This window comes from Embiotoca jacksoni, unplaced genomic scaffold (assembly GCF_022577435.1).
Source record: "Embiotoca jacksoni isolate LCO1_2020_lvr unplaced genomic scaffold, fEmbJac1.0.p SCAF_68, whole genome shotgun sequence".
Taxonomy (NCBI): Eukaryota; Metazoa; Chordata; class Actinopteri; family Embiotocidae; genus Embiotoca; species Embiotoca jacksoni.
Window position 1 is genome coordinate 514,183 of NW_027185423.1, and position 27,228 is coordinate 541,410.

The following is a 27,228-nucleotide window of genomic DNA, read 5'->3' on the forward strand; positions in this document are numbered from 1 at the left end:
ATCATCTATTAATCCATCAATCATCTATTAATCCATCCATCAATCATCTATTAATCCACCCATCAATCATCTATTAATCCATCCATCAATCATCTATTAATCCATCTATCAATCATCTATTAATCCATCAATCATCTATTAATCCACCCATCAATCATCTATTAATCCATCAATCATCTATTAATCCACCCATCAATCATCTATTAATCCATCCATCAATCATCTATTAATCCACCTATCAATCATCTATTAATCCACCCATCAATCATCTATTAATCCACCTATCAATCATCTATTAATCCACCTATCAATCATCTATTAATCCATCCATCAATCATCTATTAATCCATCCATCAATCATCTATTAATCCATCCATCAATCATCTATTAATCCACCCATCAATCATCTATTAATCCATCCATCAATCATCTATTAATCCACCTATCAATCATCTATTAATCCACCCATCAATCATCTATTAATCCACCTATCAATCATCTATTAATCCATCCATCAATCATCTATTAATCCATCCATCAATCATCTATTAATACATCCAGCAATCATCTATTAATACATCCATCAATCATCTATTAATCCACCCATCAATCATCTATTAATCCATCCATCAATCATCTATTAATCCATCCATCAATCATCAATTAATCCATCAATCATCTATTAATCCATCCATCAATCATCTATTAATCCATCCATCAATCATCTATTAATCCATCAATCATCTATTAATCCATCCATCAATCATCTATTAATCCATCCATCAATCATCTATTAATCCATCAATCATCTATTAATCCATCAATCATCTATTAATCCATCCATCAATCATCTATTAATCCATCCATCAATCATCTATTAATCCATCAATCATCTATTAATCCATCCATCAATCATCTATTAATCCACCCATCAATCATCTATTAATCCATCCATCAATCATCTATTAATCCATCCATCAATCATCTATTAATCCATCAATCATCTATTAATCCATCCATCAATCATCTATTAATCCACCCATCAATCATCTATTAATCCATCCATCAATCATCTATTAATCCATCTATCAATCATCTATTAATCCATCCATCAATCATCTATTAATCCATCAATCATCTATTAATCCACCCATCAATCATCTATTAATCCATCCATCAATCATCTATTAATCCACCTATCAATCATCTATTAATCCACCCATCAATCATCTATTAATCCACCTATCAATCATCTATTAATCCACCTATCAATCATCTATTAATCCATCCATCAATCATCTATTAATCCATCCATCAATCATCTATTAATCCATCAATCATCTATTAATCCACCTATCAATCATCTATTAATCCACCCATCAATCATCTATTAATCCATCTATCAATCATCTATTAATCCATCCATCAATCATCTATTAATCCATCTATCAATCATCTATTAATCCACCCATCAATCATCTATTAATCCATCTATCAATCATCTATTAATCCACCCATCAATCATCTATTAATCCACCCATCAATCATCTATTAATCCATCAATCATCTATTAATCCATCCATCAATCATCTATTAATCCATCCATCAATCATCTATTAATCCATCCATCAATCATCTATTAATCCACCCATCAATCATCTATTAATCCACCTATCAATCATCTATTAATCCACCCATCAATCATCTATTAATCCACCTATCAATCATCTATTAATACATCCATCAATCATCTATTAATACATCCATCAATCATCTATTAATACATCCATCAATCATCTATTAATACATCAATCATCTATTAATCCATCCATCAATCATCTATTAATCCACCCATCAATCATCTATTAATCCATCCATCAATCATCTATTAATCCATCTATCAATCATCTATTAATCCATCCATCAATCATCTATTAATCCATCAATCATCTATTAATCCACCCATCAATCATCTATTAATCCATCCATCAATCATCTATTAATCCACCTATCAATCATCTATTAATCCACCCATCAATCATCTATTAATCCACCTATCAATCATCTATTAATCCACCTATCAATCATCTATTAATCCATCCATCAATCATCTATTAATCCATCCATCAATCATCTATTAATCCATCCATCAATCATCTATTAATCCACCCATCAATCATCTATTAATCCATCCATCAATCATCTATTAATCCACCTATCAATCATCTATTAATCCACCCATCAATCATCTATTAATCCACCTATCAATCATCTATTAATCCACCTATCAATCATCTATTAATCCATCCATCAATCATCTATTAATCCATCCATCAATCATCTATTAATACATCCATCAATCATCTATTAATACATCCATCAATCATCTATTAATCCACCCATCAATCATCTATTAATCCATCCATCAATCATCTATTAATCCATCAATCATCTATTAATCCATCCATCAATCATCTATTAATCCACCCATCAATCATTTATTAATCCATCCATCAATCATCTATTAATCCATCCATCAATCATCTATTAATCTATTAATCCACCCATCAATCATCTATTAATCCACCCATCAATCATCTATTAATCCATCCATCAATCATCTATTAATCCATCTATCAATCATCTATTAATCCATCCATCAATCATCTATTAATCCATCAATCATCTATTAATCCACCTATCAATCATCTATTAATCCACCCATCAATCATCTATTAATCCATCTATCAATCATCTATTAATCCATCCATCAATCATCTATTAATCCATCTATCAATCATCTATTAATCCACCCATCAATCATCTATTAATCCACCTATCAATCATCTATTAATCCATCAATCATCTATTAATCCATCCATCAATCATCTATTAATCCATCCATCAATCATCTATTAATCCACCTATCATCTATTAATCCATCCATCAATCATCTATTAATCCATCCATCAATCATCTATTAATCCATCAATCATCTATTAATCCATCCATCAATCATCTATTAATCCATCCATCAATCATCTATTAATCCATCAATCATCTATTAATCCACCTATCAATCATCTATTAATCCACCCATCAATCATCTATTAATCCATCTATCAATCATCTATTAATCCATCCATCAATCATCTATTAATCCATCCATCAATCATCTATTAATCCATCCATCAATCATCTATTAATCCACCCATCAATCATCTATTAATCCATCAATCATCTATTAATCCATCCATCAATCATCTATTAATCCATCCATCAATCATCTATTAATCCATCCATCAATCATCTATTAATCCATCAATCATCTATTAATCCATCCATCAATCATCTATTAATCCATCCATCAATCATCTATTAATCCATCTATCAATCATCTATTAATCCACCCATCAATCATCTATTAATCCACCCATCAATCATCTATTAATCCATCAATCATCTATTAATCCATCCATCAATCATCTATTAATCCATCCATCAATCATCTATTAATCCATCCATCAATCATCTATTAATCCATCAATCATCTATTAATCCATCCATCAATCATCTATTAATCCACCCATCAATCATCTATTAATCCATCCATCAATCATCTATTAATCCATCCATCAATCATCTATTAATCCACCTATCAATCATCTATTAATCCACCCATCAATCATCTATTAATCCACCTATCAATCATCTATTAATCCACCCATCAATCATCTATTAATCCATCCATCAATCATCTATTAATCCATCTATCAATCATCTATTAATCCACCCATCAATCATCTATTAATCCACCCATCAATCATCTATTAATCCATCAATCATCTATTAATCCATCCATCAATCATCTATTAATCCACCCATCAATCATCTATTAATCCATCCATCAATCATCTATTAATCCATCCATCAATCATCTATTAATCCACCTATCAATCATCTATTAATCCACCCATCAATCATCTATTAATCCACCTATCAATCATCTATTAATCCACCCATCAATCATCTATTAATACATCCATCAATCATCTATTAATCCACCCATCAATCATCTATTAATACATCCATCAATCATCTATTAATCCACCCATCAATCATCTATTAATCCACCCATCAATCATCTATTAATCCACCCATCAATCATCTATTAATCCACCTATCAATCATCTATTAATCCACCTATCAATCATCTATTAATCCACCCATCAATCATCTATTAATCCACCTATCAATCATCTATTAATCCATCAATCATCTATTAATCCACCTATCAATCATCTATTAATACATCCATCAATCATCTATTAATCCACCCATCAATCATCTATTAATCCACCCATCAATCATCTATTAATCCACCCATCAATCATCTGTTAATCCATCAATCATCTGTTAATCCACCTATCAATCATCTATTAATACATCCATCAATCATCTATTAATCCACCCATCAATCATCTATTAATCCACCTATCAATCATCTATTAATCCACCCATCAATCATCTATTAATCCATCAATCATCTATTAATACATCCATCAATCATCTATTAATCCACCCATCAATCATCTGTTAATCCATCAATCATCTGTTAATCCATCATTCATCCATTCATCATCAATAATCACTGATCAATACAAACAGACATTAAATTTAAACAAACTTTATTGTCACGTTCAACACGAACTCTATCCGCGTCTTCGTAACGGGGACGCGCTTCACTCCAGGCTCGCTCCCGACGCGCTTCACTCCAGGCTCGCTCCCGACGCGCTTCGTCACGAGCTGTGATTGGATAAGAGGAACACACCCAGGAGGGAGCCCCGTACGCATGCGCAGGACAGGAAGGAGTGGGAGAGTTGAGCGTAAAGTTTATTAAGTTTAATTAACAAAAAGTCTGTAATATCTACAGCAGACAGACAGGCAGAGAGACAGACAGACAGAGAGAGACAGGCAGAGAGACAGACAGACAGAGAGAGACAGGCAGAGAGACAGACAGACAGAGAGAGACAGGCAGAGAGAGACAGGCAGAGAGAGACAGACAGGCAGAGAGACAGACAGAGAGAGACAGACAGGCAGAGAGACAGACAAACAGAGAGAGACAGACAGGCAGAGAGACAGACAAACAGAGAGAGACAGGCAGAGAGAGACAGGCAGAGAGACAGACAGACAGAGAGAGACAGACAGAGAGACAGACAGGCAGAGAGAGACAGACAGACAGAGAGAGACAGACAGAGAGAGACAGACAGGCAGAGAGACAGACAGAGAGAGACAGACAGGCAGAGAGACAGACAAACAGAGAGAGACAGACAGGCAGAGAGACAGACAAACAGAGAGAGACAGACAGGCAGAGAGACAGACAGACAGAGAGAGACAGACAGACAGACAGACAGATAGACAGAGACAGAGAGACAGACAGAGAGGCAGGCAGCAGATCCGACATCCACGCGGAGGTACCAGGACGACGCAGCGCTCACAGCCGGGTGAAGGAGCGCGACCGCCGGCAGGATGATCGAGTTCGCCCCGCTGAACGTCCCGCTGCGGAGGCGGCTGCAGACCGCCGCCGTGCTGCAGTGGGTCTTCTCCTTCCTGGCTCTGGGTAACAAGCACCTGTCTGTCTGACCCTCATCCGGGATTATTCACATGGATATTCTCATGTTTGTTTGTCTGCATGTCAATCACAGTGAGAAGGTCTCTGATTGGTCAGAATTAGTAGAAATCAGAGTTTCATCTGCAGCTCATCACTTGTTTCCAGCTGTGAGGCTCTGAAGTGTGATGTCATCATGCTGAGCTCTGAGCCCTTCACAGTAAAGGTCCTGAAGTCTGAGTCTGACAGATTTAAACCGGAGACTAAAATCTTCTCCAGCGGTGACAATTCAAACAGTTCGTCCAGGACTGACTGCTGCAGCACATTCACACGTCTCCATGGAGACCAAAGTTCACTGCAGTCCTCTGCTGCTGCTGGTGTCCTCAGGGAGACAGGAAACAGACTTTCAAAGTAAAAGTACAGTCTGAGCCTTTAGGAATAATGGACCAGATGGACCAGAGACAGAACTGTGTGTCCTCAGGAACAGGGCACATGTTCAATTCAATTCAACTTTATTTATATAAATCACAACACAGGTTATTTCATGGCACTTAACACATTAAAGTCTTTACAGCTAAACTTTACAAAATTATACAGACAAACCAACAATTCAACAATTCAACAATTCAATAATTCAATAATTCCCACATAAGGTAGGAGGGAAAAAAACTCCTCTTTAAGGGAGAAAAACCTCCAACAGAGGGAAGAAAGTCAGAGGTGGGCGGAGCATCTGTTAACAGAACCAGGATCAGAGGTGGGCGGAGCATCTGTTATCAGAACCAGGATCAGAGGTGGGCGGAGCATCTGTTAACAGAACCAGGATCAGAGGTGGGCGGAGCATCTGCCTCGACCGGTTGGGGTGAGAGGAGAGCAGAGAGAGAAAAGGACAGCATAGAGATAGAAGAGAAGAACTGTTGATGGAGACGACAATCACAGAGCAGAGACATGCAGCTCCATGACGGGACATCTGGAAAAGAAAGAACAGAAACTACACGAGTGAAGGAACTGAATGGAGACAACAGATAATAATAAGAAACTATGGGAGAGAAAAAGATGGTGAGGTATGAGTCAGTTAAAGAGTAGGAGGAAAGAAAAGAAGCTCAGCATGTAACGAGGTCCTCCAGCAGCCTCGGCCTATAACAGCATAACTAAGGGTTGGTTCAGGTCTACCTGAGCCAGCCCTAACTATAGGCTTTATCAAGAAGGAACGTTTTGAGTCTAATCTTAAAGCTAGAGAGGGTTTCTGCCCCTCCAACACAAACTGGGAGCTGGTTCCACAGGGGAGGAGCCTGAACACTGAAGCTCCGCCTCCCATTCTACTTCTGGAAACTCTAGGAACCACAAGTAGACCAGCGTACTGAGAGAGAAGTGCTCTGCTAGGATTATATGGTTCTATAAGATCTCTAAGATATGATGGAGCCTGGTCATGTAGAGCTTTGTAAGTCATCAAGAGAACTTTAAATTCTATTCTTGATTTAACAGGAAGTCAGTGAAGAGAAGATAAAACTGGAGAAATATGATCTCTCTTGATAAATCCCATCAGTACTCTTGCTGCAGCATTTTGGATCAGCTGCAGGTTTTTAACGAGTAATGTGGACATCCTAACAACAAGGAATTACAATAATCTAGTCTAGAAGTAACAAACACATGAATGAGTTTTTCTGCATCACGCTGAGGAAGGATTTTCCTGATTTTATTCATTTTAATATAATATCTTGTATTAATGTTGGTCCTGTCCACAGGAGCTCAGACCTGCAGTGAAGCATGGCGGGGGGGAGTATTATGGTCTGTTGCTTGGACTGCAATCACTGAATTAACTCTGAACACTGCAGATAATAATCTAATAATAATAATCTGTCTAAACCTAAACCCGAACCTAACCATAAACCTGAACCTAATCATAACCCTAAACCTGAACCTAAATCTAACCATAAACTGAATCTAAACCCGAACCTAACCATAAACCTAAACATAAACCTGAACCTAAACCTAACCATAAACCTGAACCTAAATCCGAACCTAACCATAAACCTGAACCTAATCATAACCCTAAACCTGAACCTAAACCCGAACCTAATCATAAACCTAAACCTGAACCTGAACCTAAATCCGAACCTAAACCTGAACCTGAACCCGAACCTAATCATAAACCTAAACCTGAACCTAACCATAAACCTGAACCTAAACCCGAACCTAACCATAAGCCTGAACCTGAACCTAACCATAAACCTAACCATAAAACTGAACCTAACCGTAAACCTGAACCTAACCATAAACCTGAACCTAAACCTGAACCTAACCATAAACCTGAACCTAAACCTAAACCTAAACCTAAACATAAACCTGAACCTAACCGTAAACCTGAACCTAACCATAAACCTGAACCTGAACCTAACCATAAACCTAACCATAAAACTGAACCTAACCGTAAACCTAAACATAAACCTGAACCTAATCGTAAACCTGAACCTGAACCTAAACCTGAACCTAAACCTAAGCCTAAGCCTGAACCTGAACTTGTCTGTCTGTCTCACTCACTCACCTGTCTGTCTGTCTGTCTGTCTGTGTGACTCAACTGTCTCTCTCAGCTCAGTGCTGTCTGGCTGCCTTCATCCTCCTGGCTCTCTCTGATTGGTGGATGCTGGCTCTGCTCTATGCTGGTTGGCTGTTACTGGACTGGGACACACCCACTAGCGGGGGTCGGAGGTCAGCCTGGGTCAGGAGCTGGACTGTGTGGGAGTACTTCAGGGACTACTACCCTCTGAGGGTGAGTTTATATTGATCGCCATTGGTCAATCAGCTGTTCTGATGATTGGTGATTAGTTGTTGGTGATTGATGATTGGTTGTTGGTTATTGATTATTGATTATTGATTTGTGTCTGCAGCTGATCAAAACAGTCAATCTGGATCCAAAGAAGAACTACATCTTCGGATTCCACCCACATGGTGAGAGACACACCTGTCTGTCTCTACCTGTCTGTCTCTCAGGTGTGCTGGTAGCTGTGCTGACCTGTCTGTCTACCTGTCTGTCTCTCAGGTGTGCTGGTAGCTGTGCCGACCTGTCTGTCTACCTGTCTGTCTCTCAGGTGTGCTGGTAGCTGTGCTGACCTGTCTGTCTCTACCTGTCTGTCTCTCAGGTGTGCTGGTAGCGGGGGCGTTCGGTAACTTCTGTACGGAGGCGACCGGTTTCTCGCGTCTGTTTCCTGGACTGAAGTCTCACCTGCTGATGCTGCCGTTCTGGTTCAGAGTCCCGGTCTTCAGAGACTACATCATGTGTGGAGGTACCTGTCTGTCTCTCTGTCCTCCGTTTGTCTCTCTGTCCTCTGTCTGTCTCGCTATCCTCTGTCTGTCTCTCTGTCCTCCATCCTGTCTGTCTCTGTCCTTCCTCTGTCCCTTTGTCCTCCGTCCTCTGTCTGTCTCTCTGTCCTCCCTATGTCCTCCATCTGTCCGTCTGTTCTCTATCCTTTATGTGTCCCTCTGTCCTCTGTCTCTTCGCTCTCAGTTAACACTGGGCTTCAGGTCACAGCAGGAGGAGGAGACCGAGTCGAGCTCTGTGATTGGCTGTCTGGCCCTGCTGGGAGGTCACATGGGTTCATGTATTTCAGTGTTGTCTCATCAGTGTGGACACACAGTGAAAGGTCGGTGTGACTCCCCTGAGAGACAGACAGGCTCATGTGACCCGTGGACACGTGAAGTGTCTCGTACACTCAGCAGCTTTATTAGGACCCGAGCATCGGTGCAAAAGCCCTGTTGTATTTGGTAAAAATGTTCTTGGTTGTTGTTCTTCTTACGTAAAGTGATTTTCCTTTTTGGAGGTTTTATCATATTCAAAAACTCATGAAAGTGGAAACACATTTGTCTCCCGGTGAAAAATTTAGTATTCTAGTGGAGTCGCTAGTGGGCGTGGCCAAACGGCTCGAGAGCGCCCCCTACAGAGATGCCCCGGCGGCCACATTTACCTAAATTCACCAAATCCGGTGGACAGGTGTATCACACCTAGACGCACAAAAAAGTTACATCGCACCGTGACGTCAACTCGACAGGAAGTCCACCATTTTGAATTTAGTTGCCATTTTGGGCGATTCTGACACAGTGTACTTTGTTGAACTCCTCCGAGGGATTTTGTCGGACCGACTTGAATTTCGGTTCTCTGGATAGAAAACATGTTTGGGATTAAAAGTTATCAAAATAATTTGTTTTCATCGATGTGTGTGCCCGTGAGAGGCGGCCATTTTGAGTGTCTCACCATGAAACTACGAGTTGCTTTAAATCTTATGTACATGGACCGACCTTCTCCAAACATCACAGGTATGATAACAGCCCTGCCCTGAAGACCCCTGTGTGGTAATATTCGCTCATAGTCATAGCGCCCCCTGTTGGCCACTGGAAATGACACTTTTCATACTTTCACATTCTACGTCGAGCTGGTTGATCCCATGAACCTAAAGTCGGGTCACAATAACCTAAACATGTAGTTGATGATATATTGAGACATTTGTTTGACTTTGTCAATGGGCGTCGCCGTGACGATGCGGCAAAGTTGGATGTCTCGACGTGACACAGGAAGTTGATGTTTAAGGTCAAAGGATTCTTGAAACCTCACGAAACGAGTGACATACGTCTGGCGTGGTGAGACGATACATCTGATGTGTTTTGCGAGTCAGTGTGGCCAAACGGCTCGCTAGCGCCCCCTGCTGGAGACAGGAAACGAGACAAAAATAGCAACTTTAAGCAGGTATATGCGGTCCCTCGCGCGCTGCACGTCGGGGAGGCGGCTTCGGGGAAGCGGCGCTGGAGTGCGAGGGCCCGTACATCACTGCTTGCAGTTTTAATTTTGAAATGTTTCCACCAATCAGGCAGCGGTCAGGAGATAAAGCCTCCTCAGGTGTTGGTCTGTTTCCATGGCGATCTAAAGCTCCGTGAATACAGGTCAGCTGACAGCTGAAGACACGGCGACTGTTGATGTCACATTTTCACGAGACACAAGACCATCCCGTCCTCCGGGGTCCGGGACCGTCGGTCCGTCCTCCGGGGTCCGGGACTCACCACTGAACAAGAAAATACACCTCACCTCCAAAAAACATAAAAAAATTAAAACTGCAAGCAGTGATGTACGGGCCCTCGCAGTCCGGTGCGCTGCCTCCCCAAAGCCGCGTCCCCGAAGCCGCCTCTCCCCGAAGCCGTCTCCGTGACGTGCAGTGCGCGAGGGACCGCGTATACCCACTTAAAGTTGCTATTTTTGTCTCGTTTCCTGTCTCCAGCAGGGGGCGCTAGCTATGAGTGAATATTCCCCCACAGGGGTCTTCAGGGCGGGGCTGTTATCATACCTGTGATGTTTGGAGAAGGTCGGTCCATGTACATAAGATTTAAAGCAACTCGTAGTTTCATGGCGAGACGCTCAAAATGGCCGCCTCTCACGGGCACACACATCGATGAAAACGAATTATTTATACAACTTTTAATCCCAAACATGTTTTCTATCCATAGAAACTAAATTCAAGTCAGTCGGACAAAATCCCTCGGAGGAGTTCGACAAAGTACAACGTGTCAGAATCGCCCAAAATGGCAACTAAATTCAAAATGGTGGACTTCCTGTCGAGTTGACGTAACGATGCAATGTAACTTTTTTGTGCATCTAGGTGTGATACACGTGTCCACCGGATTTGGTGAATTTAGGTAAATGTGGTCGCTGGGGCATCTCTGTAGGGGGCGCTCTCGAGCCGTTTGGCCACGCCCACTCGCGACTCCACTAGAAAACGAAATGTTTCGCCGGGAGACAAATGTGTTTCTACTTTCATGAGTTTTTGAATATGATAAAGTCTCCAAAAAGGAAAATCACTTTACGTAAGAAGAACAACGACTAACTACCAAGAACGAGAACATTTTTACCAAATACAACAGGGCTTTCACATCAGTGCTTGGTGCTCGGGTCCTAATTAATGCTTAAATGAATAATGAAAAATATTATACATAGATATCTATATATCTATGGACATTGGGATGTGGCCCATCTTATCTGTCCCTCACCTGTCTGTCCCTCAGGTCTGGTGTCCAGCTGTAAGTCCAGTCTGTCCCACCTGGTCAGTCGTCCTCAAGGAGGAAACGTTGCTGTCATCGCAGTGGGCGGAGCTCCAGAGGCTCTGGATGCTCGGCCAGGAGCTTTAACACTGCAGGTAACTTTAACCTACCTGTCTATCTGCCTGCCTGTCTGTCTGCCTGTCTATCTGCCTGTCTGTCTCTGTTTTCTGTTTTTTGGTCGTTACATTTTAACTTTTGTTTTTCAGGTCATGAACAGGAAAGGCTTCATCAAACTGGCTCTCAAACACGGGTGGGTGGAGCTTATTGAGTAGGTGGGGTTTAGAGGGGCGGGGCCTTAAACGCTGTATTGACCATTTGTGTCTGCAGAGCTCAGCTGGTTCCAGTTTTTTCTTTTGGAGAGAACGAGCTGTTCGATCAGATGCAGAATCCCACTGGGTCTCCTCTGAGGACGCTGCAGGTCAGAGGTCACGCTCACCACAACCTGACATATATATATATATATATACGTATATATACGTAGATATATATCTATCTGACTTTCTATATATACATAGATATATATATACGTAGATATATATACGTAGATATATACATAGATATATATATATATATATATATATATATATATATATATGCGTAGATATATATACACAGATATATATATATATATATATATATGTAGACATGTATACATAGACATATAACGTAGACAGATATACGTAGACATCTCACGTAGACATATAGACATAGACAGTGGAGAGTCGTTTTGGGTCCTCTGCTGGTCTGTAGCTTTGTTGTCCCTGATGTCTGTAGCCTTGTTGTCCCTGATGTCTGTAGCTTTGTTGTCCCTTGTGTCTGTAGCTTTGTTGTCCCTTGTGTCTGTAGCTTTGTTGTCCCTGGTGTCTGTAGCTTTGTTGTCCCTTGTGTCTGTAGCTTTGTTGTCCCTGGTGTCTGTAGCTTTGTTGTCCCTAATGTCTATATATTTTTTGTCCCTAATGTATGCAGCTTTGTTGTCCCTAATTTATGCAGCTTTGTTGTCCTTAATGTATGCAGCTTTGTTGTCCCTAATGTATGCAGCTTTGTTGTCCCTAGTGTCTGCAGCTTTATTGTCCCTAATGTCTGCAGCTTTGTTGTCCCTAATGTATGCAGCTTTGTTGTCCCTAATGTCTGTAGCTCCAATTACATTAGAAGGTTCTACTAGCACTGTTCCTGCCATTCAGCTGGTCCTATTGTAAGAGGATAGTGATGACCACAGCACTGGTTTTATACTTTTCTTCATTAAATCAGATCTGGTTCAGGTGATCACCTGATCAAGTAGAATCAGTTGATCACCTGATCAGTACCTCATCAAGTAGAATCTATTGGAATTCAACAGACTGGAATGCAACGGCTGCCGTACACGTCGAGATGCTGATTTAAGAAACATTTGGAGAGGTCTCTTCATTTTATACAGAGCTGTTTATATATATATATATATACACTGCTCCAAAAAATAAAGGGACCACTTAAAAACTCAATATAACTCCAGTCAATCCCACTTGTGTGAAATCCAGCTGTCCAGTTTGGATCAACACTGATTGAGGATCAGTTTCACCTGCTGTTGTACAAATGGAACAAACAGGTGGAAATGAGGCAATTATCAAGACAACCCTATAAAGGAACGGTTCTGCAGGTGGTGACCACAGACCGTTTCTCTGTCCTCGTCCTTTCTGGATGATCGTTGGTCCCTTTTGCATTTTGCCAGTGTCCTCACCACTAGAGGGAGCATGAGGTGTCTCCAACCCACAGAAGTTGTTCAGGTAGTGCAGCTCATCCAGGATGGCACATCAATGCACACTGTGGCAAGAAGGTTTGCTGTGTCTGTCAGCACAGTGTCAAGAGGACGGAGGACATACCGGGAGACGGGCCGGTCCACCAGGAGACGTGGAGGGGGACGTAGGAGGACAACAACCCGGCAGCGGGACCGCTATCTGCTCCTTTGTGCAAGGAGGAGCAGGAGGAGCGCTGCCAGAGCCCTACAAAATGACCTCCAGCAGGCCACTAATGTGCATGTTTCTGCTCAAACTGTCAGAAACAGACTCCATGAGGGCGGTACGAGGACCCGACGTCCACAAGTGGGGTCTGTGCTCACAGCCCAACACCGTGCGGGGCGACCGGACTTTACCGGAGAACACCGAGATCGGCAGCTTCTCCGTCGGCGTCCTGCGGTCTTCACGGATGAGAGCAGGTTCACACTGAGCACATGTGACAGACGTGATGGAGTCTGGAGACGCCGTGGAGAACGTTCTGCTGCCTGCAACATCCTCCAGCGGGACCGGGTCGGCGGCGGGTCAGCGACGGTCTGGGGAGGCGTTTCTTCGGAGGGCAGCGCAGCCCTCCGTGTGCTAGCCAGAGGTACCCTGACTGCCATCAGGTCCCGGGATGAGATCCTCAGACCCGTTGAAGACCATCTGCTGGTGCAGCGGGTCCTGGGTTCTTCTGATGCAGGACAATGCTCGGCCTCATGTGGCTGGAGTGTGTCAGCAGTTCCTGCACGATGAAGGCATCGATGCTCCGGACCGGCCCGCCCGTCCCCCAGACCTGAATCCAATCCAGCACATCCGGGACATCGCGTCTCGTTCCGTCCGCCGACGCCACGTCCACCGCAGACTGTCCGGGAGTGGACCGATGCTTTGATCCGGGTCTGGGAGGAGATCCCTCAGGAGAACATCCGTGGTCTCATCAGGAGCATGCCCAGGCGTTGTAGGGAGTGATACAGGCACGTGGAGGACACACACACTACTGAGACTCATTTGGACTTGTCTTCAGGAATCTCCACAGAAGTTGGATCAGCCTGTGATCTGATTTTTCCACTTTTATTTGGAGTATGATTCTGAATCCAGACCTCCATGGATAATGATTCTGATTTCCATTGATCATTCTGATGTTATTTTGTTCTCAACACATTCCACTATGTAATGAATCAAGATTTGAACTGGAAGATTTCATTCATTGAGATCTAGGATGTTGTTTAAGTGTTCCTTTATTTTTTGGAGCAGTGTATCTATCTATGTAAATATGTTTACGTTTATGTATGTCTTCGTGAGAAACTGTGATACATGACAGTTCCTTAGCAACCACAGTGTTTGTTTGTTTGTTTGTTTGTTTAGCTCCCCAGTAACTCTTGTATAGCAGCTACTCTTCCTGGGGTCTTTAAACTTTATATGGTGTCGATACGATTTATACAACATATAAAATAACACATAACATTATTTTACAAACCAAGAAAAACAATGAACAATTAACGCAATTTAAATGTGTCCATCCTGGACCATCGTCAACAACTGTGGCCGCCGTCTGAAAACTGAGCGACTGGTCCAACCGTTATGTAAAAACTACATTAGCAACACCCACATTTTATTTTCACAACCTAAACATGCTTAGCAACAATGTACAAAGCTCTTGTAACCACATACCAACCACAATGTTTCATCTGAGAAATAACTTTTTGATCATTTATTGGTTTCCTAGCAACCACTGTTAAACCACCATTAGCAATACTTACCTAGCAACCATCATTTGGAAGATCACGGCAGCCGCTAACTAACAACCGCTGTGTAGCTTCAGAGGAAGAAACATCTTCATCGTCATGTCACCTTCCATCAAAAATACAAAAGGTTTGAAAGGTGTTACTGTGATGTTGACGTGATGTTGACGTGATGTTGACGTGATGTTGACGTGATGCTGACGTGATGTTGACGTGATGCTGACGTGATGCTGACGTGATGTTGACGTGATGTTGACGTGATGTTGACGTGATGCTGACGTGATGTTGACGTGATGTTGACGTGATGTTGACGTGATGCTGACGTGATGTTGACGTGATGTTGACGTGATGTTGACGTGATGCTGACGTGATGTTGACGTGATGTTGACGTGATGCTGACGTGATGCTGACGTGATGTTGACGTGATGTTGACGTGATGTTGACGTGATGCTGACGTGATGTTGACGTGATGTTGACGTGATGCTGACGTGATGTTGACGTGATGTTGACGTGATGTTGACGTGATGCTGACGTGATGTTGACGTGATGTTGACGTGATGTTGACGTGATGCTGACGTGATGTTGACGTGATGTTGACGTGATGTTGACGTGATGCTGACGTGACGTGATGTTGACGTGATGCTGACGTGATGCTGACGTGATGCTGACGTGATGTTGACGTGATGCTGACGTGATGCTGACGTGATGTTGACGTGATGTTGACGTGACGTGATGTTGACGTGACGCTGACGTGATGCTGACGTGATGTTGACGTGATGTTGACGTGATGTTGACGTGATGCTGACGTGATGTTGACGTGATGTTGACGTGATGCTGACGTGATGTTGACGTGATGTTGACGTGATGTTGACGTGATGCTGACGTGATGTTGACGTGATGTTGACGTGATGTTGACGTGATGCTGACGTGATGTTGACGTGATGTTGACGTGATGTTGACGTGATGCTGACGTGACGTGATGTTGACGTGATGCTGACGTGATGCTGACGTGATGCTGACGTGATGTTGACGTGATGCTGACGTGACGTGATGCTGACGTGATGCTGACGTGATGCTGACGTGATGTTGACGTGATGTTGACGTGATGCTGACGTGATGTTGATGTGATGTTGACGTGATGCTGACGTGATGTTGACGTGATGCTGACGTGATGTTGACGTGATGTTGACGTGATGTTGACGTGATGCTGACGTGATGTTGACGTGATGTTGACGTGATGCTGACGTGATGCTGACGTGATGTTGACGTGATGTTGACGTGATGCTGACGTGATGCTGACGTGATGTTGACGTGATGTTGACGTGATGCTGACGTGACGTGATGTTGACGTGATGCTGACGTGATGCTGACGTGATGTTGACGTGATGTTGACGTGATGCTGACGTGACGTGATGCTGACGTGATGCTGACGTGATGTTGACGTGATGTTGACGTGATGTTGACGTGATGTTGATGTGATGCTGACGTGATGTTGACGTGATGTTGACGTGATGCTGACGTGACGTGATGTTGACGTGATGCTGACGTGATGTTGACGTGATGTTGACGTGATGCTGACGTGACGTGATGTTGACGTGATGCTGACGTGATGTTGACGTGATGCTGACGTGATGTTGACGTGATGTTGACGTGATGCTGACGTGACGTGATGCTGACGTGATGCTGACGTGACGTGATGTTGACGTGATGTTGACGTGATGCTGACGTGATGCTGACGTGATGCTGACGTGATGTTGACGTGATGCTGACGTGATGTTGACGTGATGCTGACGTGATATTGACGTGACGTGATGCTGACGTGATGCTGACGTGATGTTGACGTGATGTTGACGTGATGCTGACGTGATATTGACGTGACGTGATGCTGACGTGATGCTGACGTGATGTTGACGTGATGTTGACGTGATGCTGACGTGACGTGATGCTGACGTGATGCTGACGTGACGTGATGTTGACGTGATGTTGACGTGATGCTGACGTGATGCTGACGTGATGTTGACGTGATGTTGACGTGATGTTGACGTGATGCTGACGTGACGTGATGCTGACGTGATGCTGACGTGACGTGATGTTGACGTGATGTTGACGTGATGCTGACGTGATGTTGACGTGATGTTGACGTGATGTTGACGTGATGCTGACGTGATATTGACGTGACGTGATGCTGACGTGATGCTGACGTGATGTTGACGTGATGTTGACGTGATGCTGACGTGATGCTGACGTGATGTTGACGTGATGCTGACGTGATGCTGACGTGATGTTGACGTGATGTTGACGTGACGTGATGTTGACGTGACGCTGACGTGATGCTGACGTGATGTTGACGTGATGTTGACGTGATGCTGACGTGATGCTGACGTGACGTGATGCTGACGTGAGGCTGACGTGATGTTGACGTGATGCTGACGTGATGTTGACGTGATGCTGACGTGATGTTGACGTGATGCTGACGTGATGTTGACGTGATGTTGACGTGACGTGATGCTGACGTGATGCTGACGTAATGTTGACGTGATGTTGACGTGATGTTGACGTGACGTGATGCTGACGTGATGCTGACGTGATGCTAACGTGATGTTGACGTGATGTTGACGTGATGCTGACGTGATGTTGACGTGATGCTGACGTGATGTTGACGTGATGTTGACGTGACGTGATGTTGACGTGACGCTGACGTGATGCTGACGTGATGCTGAAGTGATGTTGACGTGACGTGATGCTGACGTGATGCTGACGTGATGCTAACGTGATGTTGACGTGATGCTGACGTGATGTTGACGTGATGCTGACGTGATGCTGACGTGATGTTGACGTGATGTTGAGGTGATGCTGACGTGATGCTGACGTGATGCTGACGTGATGTTGACGTGATGCTGACGTGATGCTGACGTGATGCTGACGTGATGTTGACGTGATGTTGAGGTGATGTTGACGTGACGTTGAGGTGATGTTGACGTGATGTTGACGTGATGTTGACGTGATGCTGACGTGATGCTGACGTGATGCTGACGTGATGTTGACGTGATGTTGACGTGATGCTGACGTGATGCTGAAGTGATGTTGACGTGACGTGATGTTGACGTGATGTTGACGTGATGCTGACGTGATGCTGACGTGATGTTGACGTGACGTGATGTTGACGTGATGTTGACGTGATGCTGACGTGATGTTGACGTGATGCTGAAGTGATGTTGACGTGACGTGATGTTGACGTGATGCTGACGTGATGCTGACGTGATGCTGATGTGATGCTGAAGTGATGTTGACGTGACGTGATGTTGACGTGATGTTGACGTGATGCTGACGTGATGCTGACGTGATGTTGACGTGATGCTGACGTGATGTAGACGTGATGCTGACGTGATGCTGACGTGATGTTGACGTGATGCTGAAGTGATGTTGACGTGACGTGATGTTGACGTGATGTTGACGTGATGTTGACGTGATGTTGACGTGATGCTGACGTGATGTTGACGTGATGCTGAAGTGATGTTGACGTGACGTGATGTTGACGTGATGTTGACGTGATGCTGACGTGATGTTGACGTGATGCTGACGTGATGTAGACGTGATGCTGACGTGATGCTGACGTGATGTTGACGTGATGCTGACGTGATGCTGACGTGATGCTGACGTGATGCTGACGTGATGTTGACGTGATGTTGACGTGATGTTGACGTGAACGGATGTTGACGTGATGTTGACGTGACGTGATGTTGACGTGATGCTGACGTGATGCTGACGTGATGCTTACGTGATGTTGACGTGATGTTGACGTGATGTTGACGTGATGCTTACGTGATGTTGACGTGATGCTGACATGATGTTGACGTGATGTTGACGTGACGTGATGTTGACGTGATGTTGACGTGATGCTGACGTGATGTTGACGTGATGTTGACGTGATGTTGACGTGAACGGATGTTGACGTGATGTTGACGTGACGTGATGTTGACGTGATGCTGACGTGATGCTGACGTGATGCTGACGTGATGCTGACGTGATGTTGACATGATGCTGACGTGATGCTGACGTGATGTTGACGTGATGCTGACGTGATGTTGACGTGATGTTGACGTGAACGGATGTTGACGTGATGTTGACGTGACGTGATGTTGACGTGATGCTGACGTGATGCTGACGTGATGCTGACGTGATGTTGACGTAATGTTGACGTGATGTTGACGTGATGTTGACGTGATGCTGACGTGATGTTGACGTGATGCTGATGTGATGCTGACGTGATGTTGACGTGATGTTGACGTGATGCTGACGTGATGCTGACGTGATGTTGACGTGATGTTGACGTGATGCTGACGTGATGTTGACGTGATGTTGATGTGATGCTGACGTGATGCTGACGTGATGCTGAAGTGATGTTGACGTGACGTGATGTTGACGTGATGTTGACGTGATGCTGACGTGATGCTGAAGTGATGTTGACGTGACGTGATGTTGACGTGATGTTGACGTGATGCTGACGTGATGTTGACGTGATGCTGAAGTGACGTGATGTTGACGTGATGTTGACGTGATGCTGACGTGATGTTGACGTGATGCTGACGTGATGTAGACGTGATGCTGACGTGATGCTGACGTGATGCTGACGTGATGCTGACGTGATGTTGACGTGATGCTGACGTGATGTTGACGTGATGTTGACGTGAACGGATGTTGACGTGATGTTGACGTGACGTGATGTTGACGTGATGCTGACGTGATGCTGACGTGATGCTGACGTGATGTTGACGTAATGTTGACGTGATGTTGACGTGATGTTGACGTGATGCTGACGTGATGTTGACGTGATGCTGATGTGATGCTGACGTGATGTTGACGTGATGTTGACGTGATGCTGACGTGATGCTGACGTGATGTTGACGTGATGTTGACGTGATGCTGACGTGATGTTGACGTGATGTTGATGTGATGCTGACGTGATGCTGACGTGATGCTGAAGTGATGTTGACGTGACGTGATGTTGACGTGATGTTGACGTGATGCTGACGTGATGCTGAAGTGATGTTGACGTGACGTGATGTTGACGTGATGTTGACGTGATGCTGACGTGATGTTGACGTGATGCTGAAGTGACGTGATGTTGACGTGATGTTGACGTGATGCTGACGTGATGTTGACGTGATGCTGACGTGATGTAGACGTGATGCTGACGTGATGCTGACGTGATGTTGACGTGATGCTGACGTGATGCTGACGTGATGCTGACGTGATGCTGACGTGATGTTGACGTGATGCTGACGTGATGTTGACGTGATGTTGACGTGATGTTGACGTGAACGGATGTTGACGTGATGTTGACGTGACGTGATGTTGACGTGATGCTGACGTGATGCTGACGTGATGCTTACGTGATGTTGACGTGATGTTGACGTGATGCTGACGTGATGCTGACATGATGTTGACGTGATGTTGACGTGACGTGATGTTGACGTGATGCTGACGTGATGTTGACGTGATGTTGACGTGATGTTGACGTGAACGGATGTTGACGTGATGTTGACGTGACGTGATGTTGACGTGATGCTGACGTGATGCTGACGTGATGCTGACGTGATGTTGACATGATGTTGACGTGATGCTGACGTGATGCTGACGTGATGTTGACGTGATGCTGACGTGATGTTGACGTGATGTTGACGTGAACGGATGTTGACGTGATGTTGACGTGACGTGATGTTGACGTGATGCTGACGTGATGCTGACGTGATGCTGACGTGATGTTGACGTAATGTTGACGTGATGTTGACGTGATGTTGACGTGATGCTGACGTGATGTTGACGTGATGCTGAAGTGACGTGATGTTGACGTGATGTTGACGTGATGCTGACGTGATGTTGACGTGATGCTGACGTGATGTAGACGTGATGCTGACGTGATGCTGACGTGATGCTGACGTGATGCTGACGTGATGTTGACGTGATGCTGACGTGATGTTGACGTGATGTTGACGTGAACGGATGTTGACGTGATGTTGACGTGACGTGATGTTGACGTGATGCTGACGTGATGCTGACGTGATGCTGACGTGATGTTGACGTAATGTTGACGTGATGTTGACGTGATGTTGACGTGATGCTGACGTGATGTTGACGTGATGCTGATGTGATGCTGACGTGATGTTGACGTGATGTTGACGTGATGCTGACGTGATGCTGACGTGATGTTGACGTGATGTTGACGTGATGTTGACGTGATGTTGACGTGATGCTGACGTGATGCTGACGTGATGCTGAAGTGATGTTGACGTGACGTGATGTTGACGTGATGTTGACGTGATGCTGACGTGATGCTGAAGTGATGTTGACGTGACGTGATGTTGACGTGATGTTGACGTGATGCTGACGTGATGTTGACGTGATGCTGAAGTGACGTGATGTTGACGTGATGTTGACGTGATGCTGACGTGATGTTGACGTGATGCTGACGTGATGCTGACGTGATGCTGACGTGATGCTGACGTGATGGTGACGTGATGCTGACGTGATGCTGACGTGATGCTGACGTGATGCTGACGTGATGTTGACGTGATGCTGACGTGATGTTGACGTGATGTTGACGTGATGTTGACGTGAACGGATGTTGACGTGATGTTGACGTGACGTGATGTTGACGTGATGCTGACGTGATGCTGACGTGATGCTTACGTGATGTTGACGTGATGTTGACGTGATGCTGACGTGATGCTGACATGATGTTGACGTGATGTTGACGTGACGTGATGTTGACGTGATGCTGACGTGATGTTGACGTGATGTTGACGTGATGTTGACGTGAACGGATGTTGACGTGATGTTGACGTGACGTGATGTTGACGTGATGCTGACGTGATGCTGACGTGATGCTGACGTGATGTTGACATGATGTTGACGTGATGCTGACGTGATGCTGACGTGATGTTGACGTGATGCTGACGTGATGTTGACGTGATGTTGACGTGAACGGATGTTGACGTGATGTTGACGTGACGTGATGTTGACGTGATGCTGACGTGATGCTGACGTGATGCTGACGTGATGTTGACGTAATGTTGACGTGATGTTGACGTGATGTTGACGTGATGCTGACGTGATGCTGACGTGACGTGATGCTGACGTGAGGCTGACGTGATGTTGACGTGATGCTGACGTGATGTTGACGTGATGCTGACGTGATGTTGACGTGATGCTGACGTGATGTTGACGTGATGTTGACGTGACGTGATGCTGACGTGATGCTGACGTAATGTTGACGTGATGTTGACGTGATGTTGACGTGACGTGATGCTGACGTGATGCTGACGTGATGCTAACGTGATGTTGACGTGATGTTGACGTGATGCTGACGTGATGTTGACGTGATGCTGACGTGATGTTGACGTGATGTTGACGTGACGTGATGTTGACGTGACGCTGACGTGATGCTGACGTGATGCTGAAGTGATGTTGACGTGACGTGATGCTGACGTGATGCTGACGTGATGCTAACGTGATGTTGACGTGATGCTGACGTGATGTTGACGTGATGCTGACGTGATGCTGACGTGATGTTGACGTGATGTTGAGGTGATGCTGACGTGATGCTGACGTGATGCTGACGTGATGTTGACGTGATGCTGACGTGATGCTGACGTGATGCTGACGTGATGTTGACGTGATGTTGAGGTGATGCTGACGTGATGCTGACGTGATGCTGATGTGATGTTGACGTGATGCTGACGTGATGTTGACGTGATGTTGAGGTGATGTTGACGTGACGTTGAGGTGATGTTGACGTGATGTTGACGTGATGTTGACGTGATGCTGACGTGATGCTGACGTGATGCTGACGTGATGTTGACGTGATGTTGACGTGATGCTGACGTGATGCTGAAGTGATGTTGACGTGACGTGATGTTGACGTGATGTTGACGTGATGCTGACGTGATGCTGACGTGATGTTGACGTGACGTGATGTTGACGTGATGTTGACGTGATGCTGACGTGATGTTGACGTGATGCTGAAGTGATGTTGACGTGACGTGATGTTGACGTGATGTTGACGTGATGCTGACGTGATGCTGATGTGATGCTGAAGTGATGTTGACGTGACGTGATGTTGACGTGATGTTGACGTGATGCTGACGTGATGCTGACGTGATGTTGACGTGATGTTGACGTGATGCTGACGTGATGTTGACGTGATGCTGACGTGATGTAGACGTGATGCTGACGTGATGCTGACGTGATGTTGACGTGATGCTGAAGTGATGTTGACGTGACGTGATGTTGACGTGATGTTGACGTGATGTTGACGTGATGTTGACGTGATGCTGACGTGATGTTGACGTGATGCTGAAGTGATGTTGACGTGACGTGATGTTGACGTGATGTTGACGTGATGCTGACGTGATGTTGACGTGATGCTGACGTGATGTAGACGTGATGCTGACGTGATGCTGACGTGATGTTGACGTGATGCTGACGTGATGCTGACGTGATGCTGACGTGATGCTGACGTGATGTTGACGTGATGCTGACGTGATGTTGACGTGATGTTGACGTGATGTTGACGTGAACGGATGTTGACGTGATGTTGACGTGACGTGATGTTGACGTGATGCTGACGTGATGCTGACGTGATGCTTACGTGATGTTGACGTGATGTTGACGTGATGTTGACGTGATGCTTACGTGATGTTGACGTGATGCTGACATGATGTTGACGTGATGTTGACGTGACGTGATGTTGACGTGATGTTGACGTGATGCTGACGTGATGTTGACGTGATGTTGACGTGATGTTGACGTGAACGGATGTTGACGTGATGTTGACGTGACGTGATGTTGACGTGATGCTGACGTGATGCTGACGTGATGCTGACGTGATGCTGACGTGATGTTGACATGATGCTGACGTGATGCTGACGTGATGCTGACGTGATGTTGACGTGATGCTGACGTGATGTTGACGTGATGTTGACGTGAACGGATGCTGACGTGATGCTGACGTGATGCTGACGTGATGTTGACGTGATGCTGACGTGATGCTGACGTGATGTTGACGTAATGTTGACGTGATGTTGACGTGATGTTGACGTGATGCTGACGTGATGTTGACGTGATGCTGATGTGATGCTGACGTGATGTTGACGTGATGTTGACGTGATGCTGACGTGATGCTGACGTGATGTTGACGTGATGTTGACGTGATGCTGACGTGATGTTGACGTGATGTTGATGTGATGCTGACGTGATGCTGACGTGATGCTGAAGTGATGTTGACGTGACGTGATGTTGACGTGATGTTGACGTGATGCTGACGTGATGCTGAAGTGATGTTGACGTGACGTGATGTTGACGTGATGTTGACGTGATGCTGACGTGATGTTGACGTGATGCTGAAGTGACGTGATGTTGACGTGATGTTGACGTGATGCTGACGTGATGTTGACGTGATGCTGACGTGATGTAGACGTGATGCTGACGTGATGCTGACGTGATGCTGACGTGATGCTGACGTGATGTTGACGTGATGCTGACGTGATGTTGACGTGATGTTGACGTGAACGGATGTTGACGTGATGTTGACGTGACGTGATGTTGACGTGATGCTGACGTGATGCTGACGTGATGCTGACGTGATGTTGACGTAATGTTGACGTGATGTTGACGTGATGTTGACGTGATGCTGACGTGATGTTGACGTGATGCTGATGTGATGCTGACGTGATGTTGACGTGATGTTGACGTGATGCTGACATGATGCTGACGTGATGTTGACGTGATGTTGACGTGATGCTGACGTGATGTTGACGTGATGTTGATGTGATGCTGACGTGATGCTGACGTGATGCTGAAGTGATGTTGACGTGACGTGATGTTGACGTGATGTTGACGTGATGCTGACGTGATGCTGAAGTGATGTTGACGTGACGTGATGTTGACGTGATGTTGACGTGATGCTGACGTGATGTTGACGTGATGCTGAAGTGACGTGATGTTGACATGATGTTGACGTGATGCTGACGTGATGTTGACGTGATGCTGACGTGATGTAGACGTGATGCTGACGTGATGCTGACGTGATGTTGACGTGATGCTGACGTGATGCTGACGTGATGCTGACGTGATGCTGACGTGATGTTGACGTGATGCTGACGTGATGTTGACGTGATGTTGACGTGATGTTGACGTGAACGGATGTTGACGTGATGTTGACGTGACGTGATGTTGACGTGATGCTGACGTGATGCTGACGTGATGCTTACGTGATGTTGACGTGATGTTGACGTGATGCTGACGTGATGCTGACATGATGTTGACGTGATGTTGACGTGACGTGATGTTGACGTGATGCTGACGTGATGTTGACGTGATGTTGACGTGATGTTGACGTGAACGGATGTTGACGTGATGTTGACGTGACGTGATGTTGACGTGATGCTGACGTGATGCTGACGTGATGCTGACGTGATGTTGACATGATGCTGACGTGATGCTGACGTGATGCTGACGTGATGTTGACGTGATGCTGACGTGATGTTGACGTGATGTTGACGTGAACGGATGTTGACGTGATGTTGACGTGACGTGATGTTGACGTGATGCTGACGTGATGCTGACGTGATGCTGACGTGATGTTGACGTAATGTTGACGTGATGTTGACGTGATGTTGACGTGATGCTGACGTGATGTTGACGTGATGTTGACGTGATGCTGACGTGACGTGATGTTGACGTGATGCTGACGTGATGTTGACGTGATGTTGACGTGATGTTGACGTGAACGGATGTTGACGTGATGTTGACGTGACGTGATGTTGACGTGATGCTGACGTGATGCTGACGTGATGCTGACGTGATGTTGACATGATGCTGACGTGATGCTGACGTGATGCTGACGTGATGTTGACGTGATGCTGACGTGATGTTGACGTGATGTTGACGTGAACGGATGTTGACGTGATGTTGACGTGACGTGATGTTGACGTGATGCTGACGTGATGCTGACGTGATGCTGACGTGATGTTGACGTAATGTTGACGTGATGTTGACGTGATGTTGACGTGATGCTGACGTGATGTTGACGTGATGTTGACGTGATGCTGACGTGATGTTGACGTGATGCTGATGTGATGCTGACGTGATGCTGAAGTGATGTTGACGTGACGTGATGTTGACGTGATGTTGACGTGATGCTGACGTGATGCTGAAGTGATGTTGACGTGACGTGATGTTGACGTGATGTTGACGTGATGCTGACGTGATGTTGACGTGATGCTGACGTGTTGCTGACGTGATGTTGACGTGATGTTGACGTGATGCTGACGTGATGCTGACGTGATGTTGACGTGACGTGATGTTGACGTGATGTTGACGTGATGCTGACGTGATGTTGACGTGATGCTGAAGTGATGTTGACGTGACGTGATGTTGACGTGATGTTGACGTGATGCTGACGTGATGTTGACGTGATGCTGAAGTGATGTTGACGTGACGTGATGTTGACGTGATGCTGACGTGATGCTGACGTGATGCTGAAGTGATGTTGACGTGACGTGATGTTGACGTGATGTTGACGTGATGTTGACGTGATGTTGACGTGATGCTGACGTGATGCTGACGTGATGTTGATGTGATGCTGACGTGTTGCTGACGTGATGTTGACGTGATGTTGACGTGATGCTGACGTGATGCTGACGTGATGTTGACGTGACGTGATGTTGACGTGATGTTGACGTGATGCTGAAGTGATGTTGACGTGACGTGATGTTGACGTGATGTTGACGTGATGCTGACGTGATGTTGACGTGATGCTGAAGTGATGTTGACGTGACGTGATGTTGACGTGATGTTGACGTGATGCTGACGTGATGTTGACGTGATGCTGACGTGATGTAGACGTGATACTGACGTGATGCTGACGTGATGTTGACGTGATGCTGACGTGATGTTGACGTGATGTTGACGTGAACGGATGTTGACGTGATGTTGACGTGACGTGATGTTGACGTGATGCTGACGTGATGTTGACGTGATGTTGACGTGATGC

General features: G+C 45.1%; 1 protein-coding gene across 3 annotated transcripts in view; it reads left to right on the forward strand.

Moving 5' to 3' along the window:
* Positions 1-5,529: 5,529 nt before the first annotated feature.
* The window catches only part of mogat3a (monoacylglycerol O-acyltransferase 3a), a 119,778-nt gene continuing 98,079 nt past the window's right edge, over positions 5,530-27,228 (forward strand). For 2 of the 3 annotated variants that reach the window (XM_069175578.1, XM_069175580.1), the window contains exons 1-7: positions 5,530-5,620; positions 8,197-8,375; positions 8,494-8,554; positions 8,746-8,889; positions 11,651-11,781; positions 11,893-11,936; positions 12,014-12,104. In XM_069175578.1, the coding sequence (XP_069031679.1) occupies positions 5,530-5,620; positions 8,197-8,375; positions 8,494-8,554; positions 8,746-8,889; positions 11,651-11,781; positions 11,893-11,936; positions 12,014-12,104 (741 nt within the window). Of the gene's footprint in view, positions 5,621-8,196; positions 8,376-8,493; positions 8,555-8,745; positions 8,890-11,650; positions 11,782-11,892; positions 11,937-12,013; positions 12,105-13,718; positions 13,884-27,228 lie in introns of those variants that run through there. The other variant, XM_069175581.1, reaches the window with a different exon arrangement.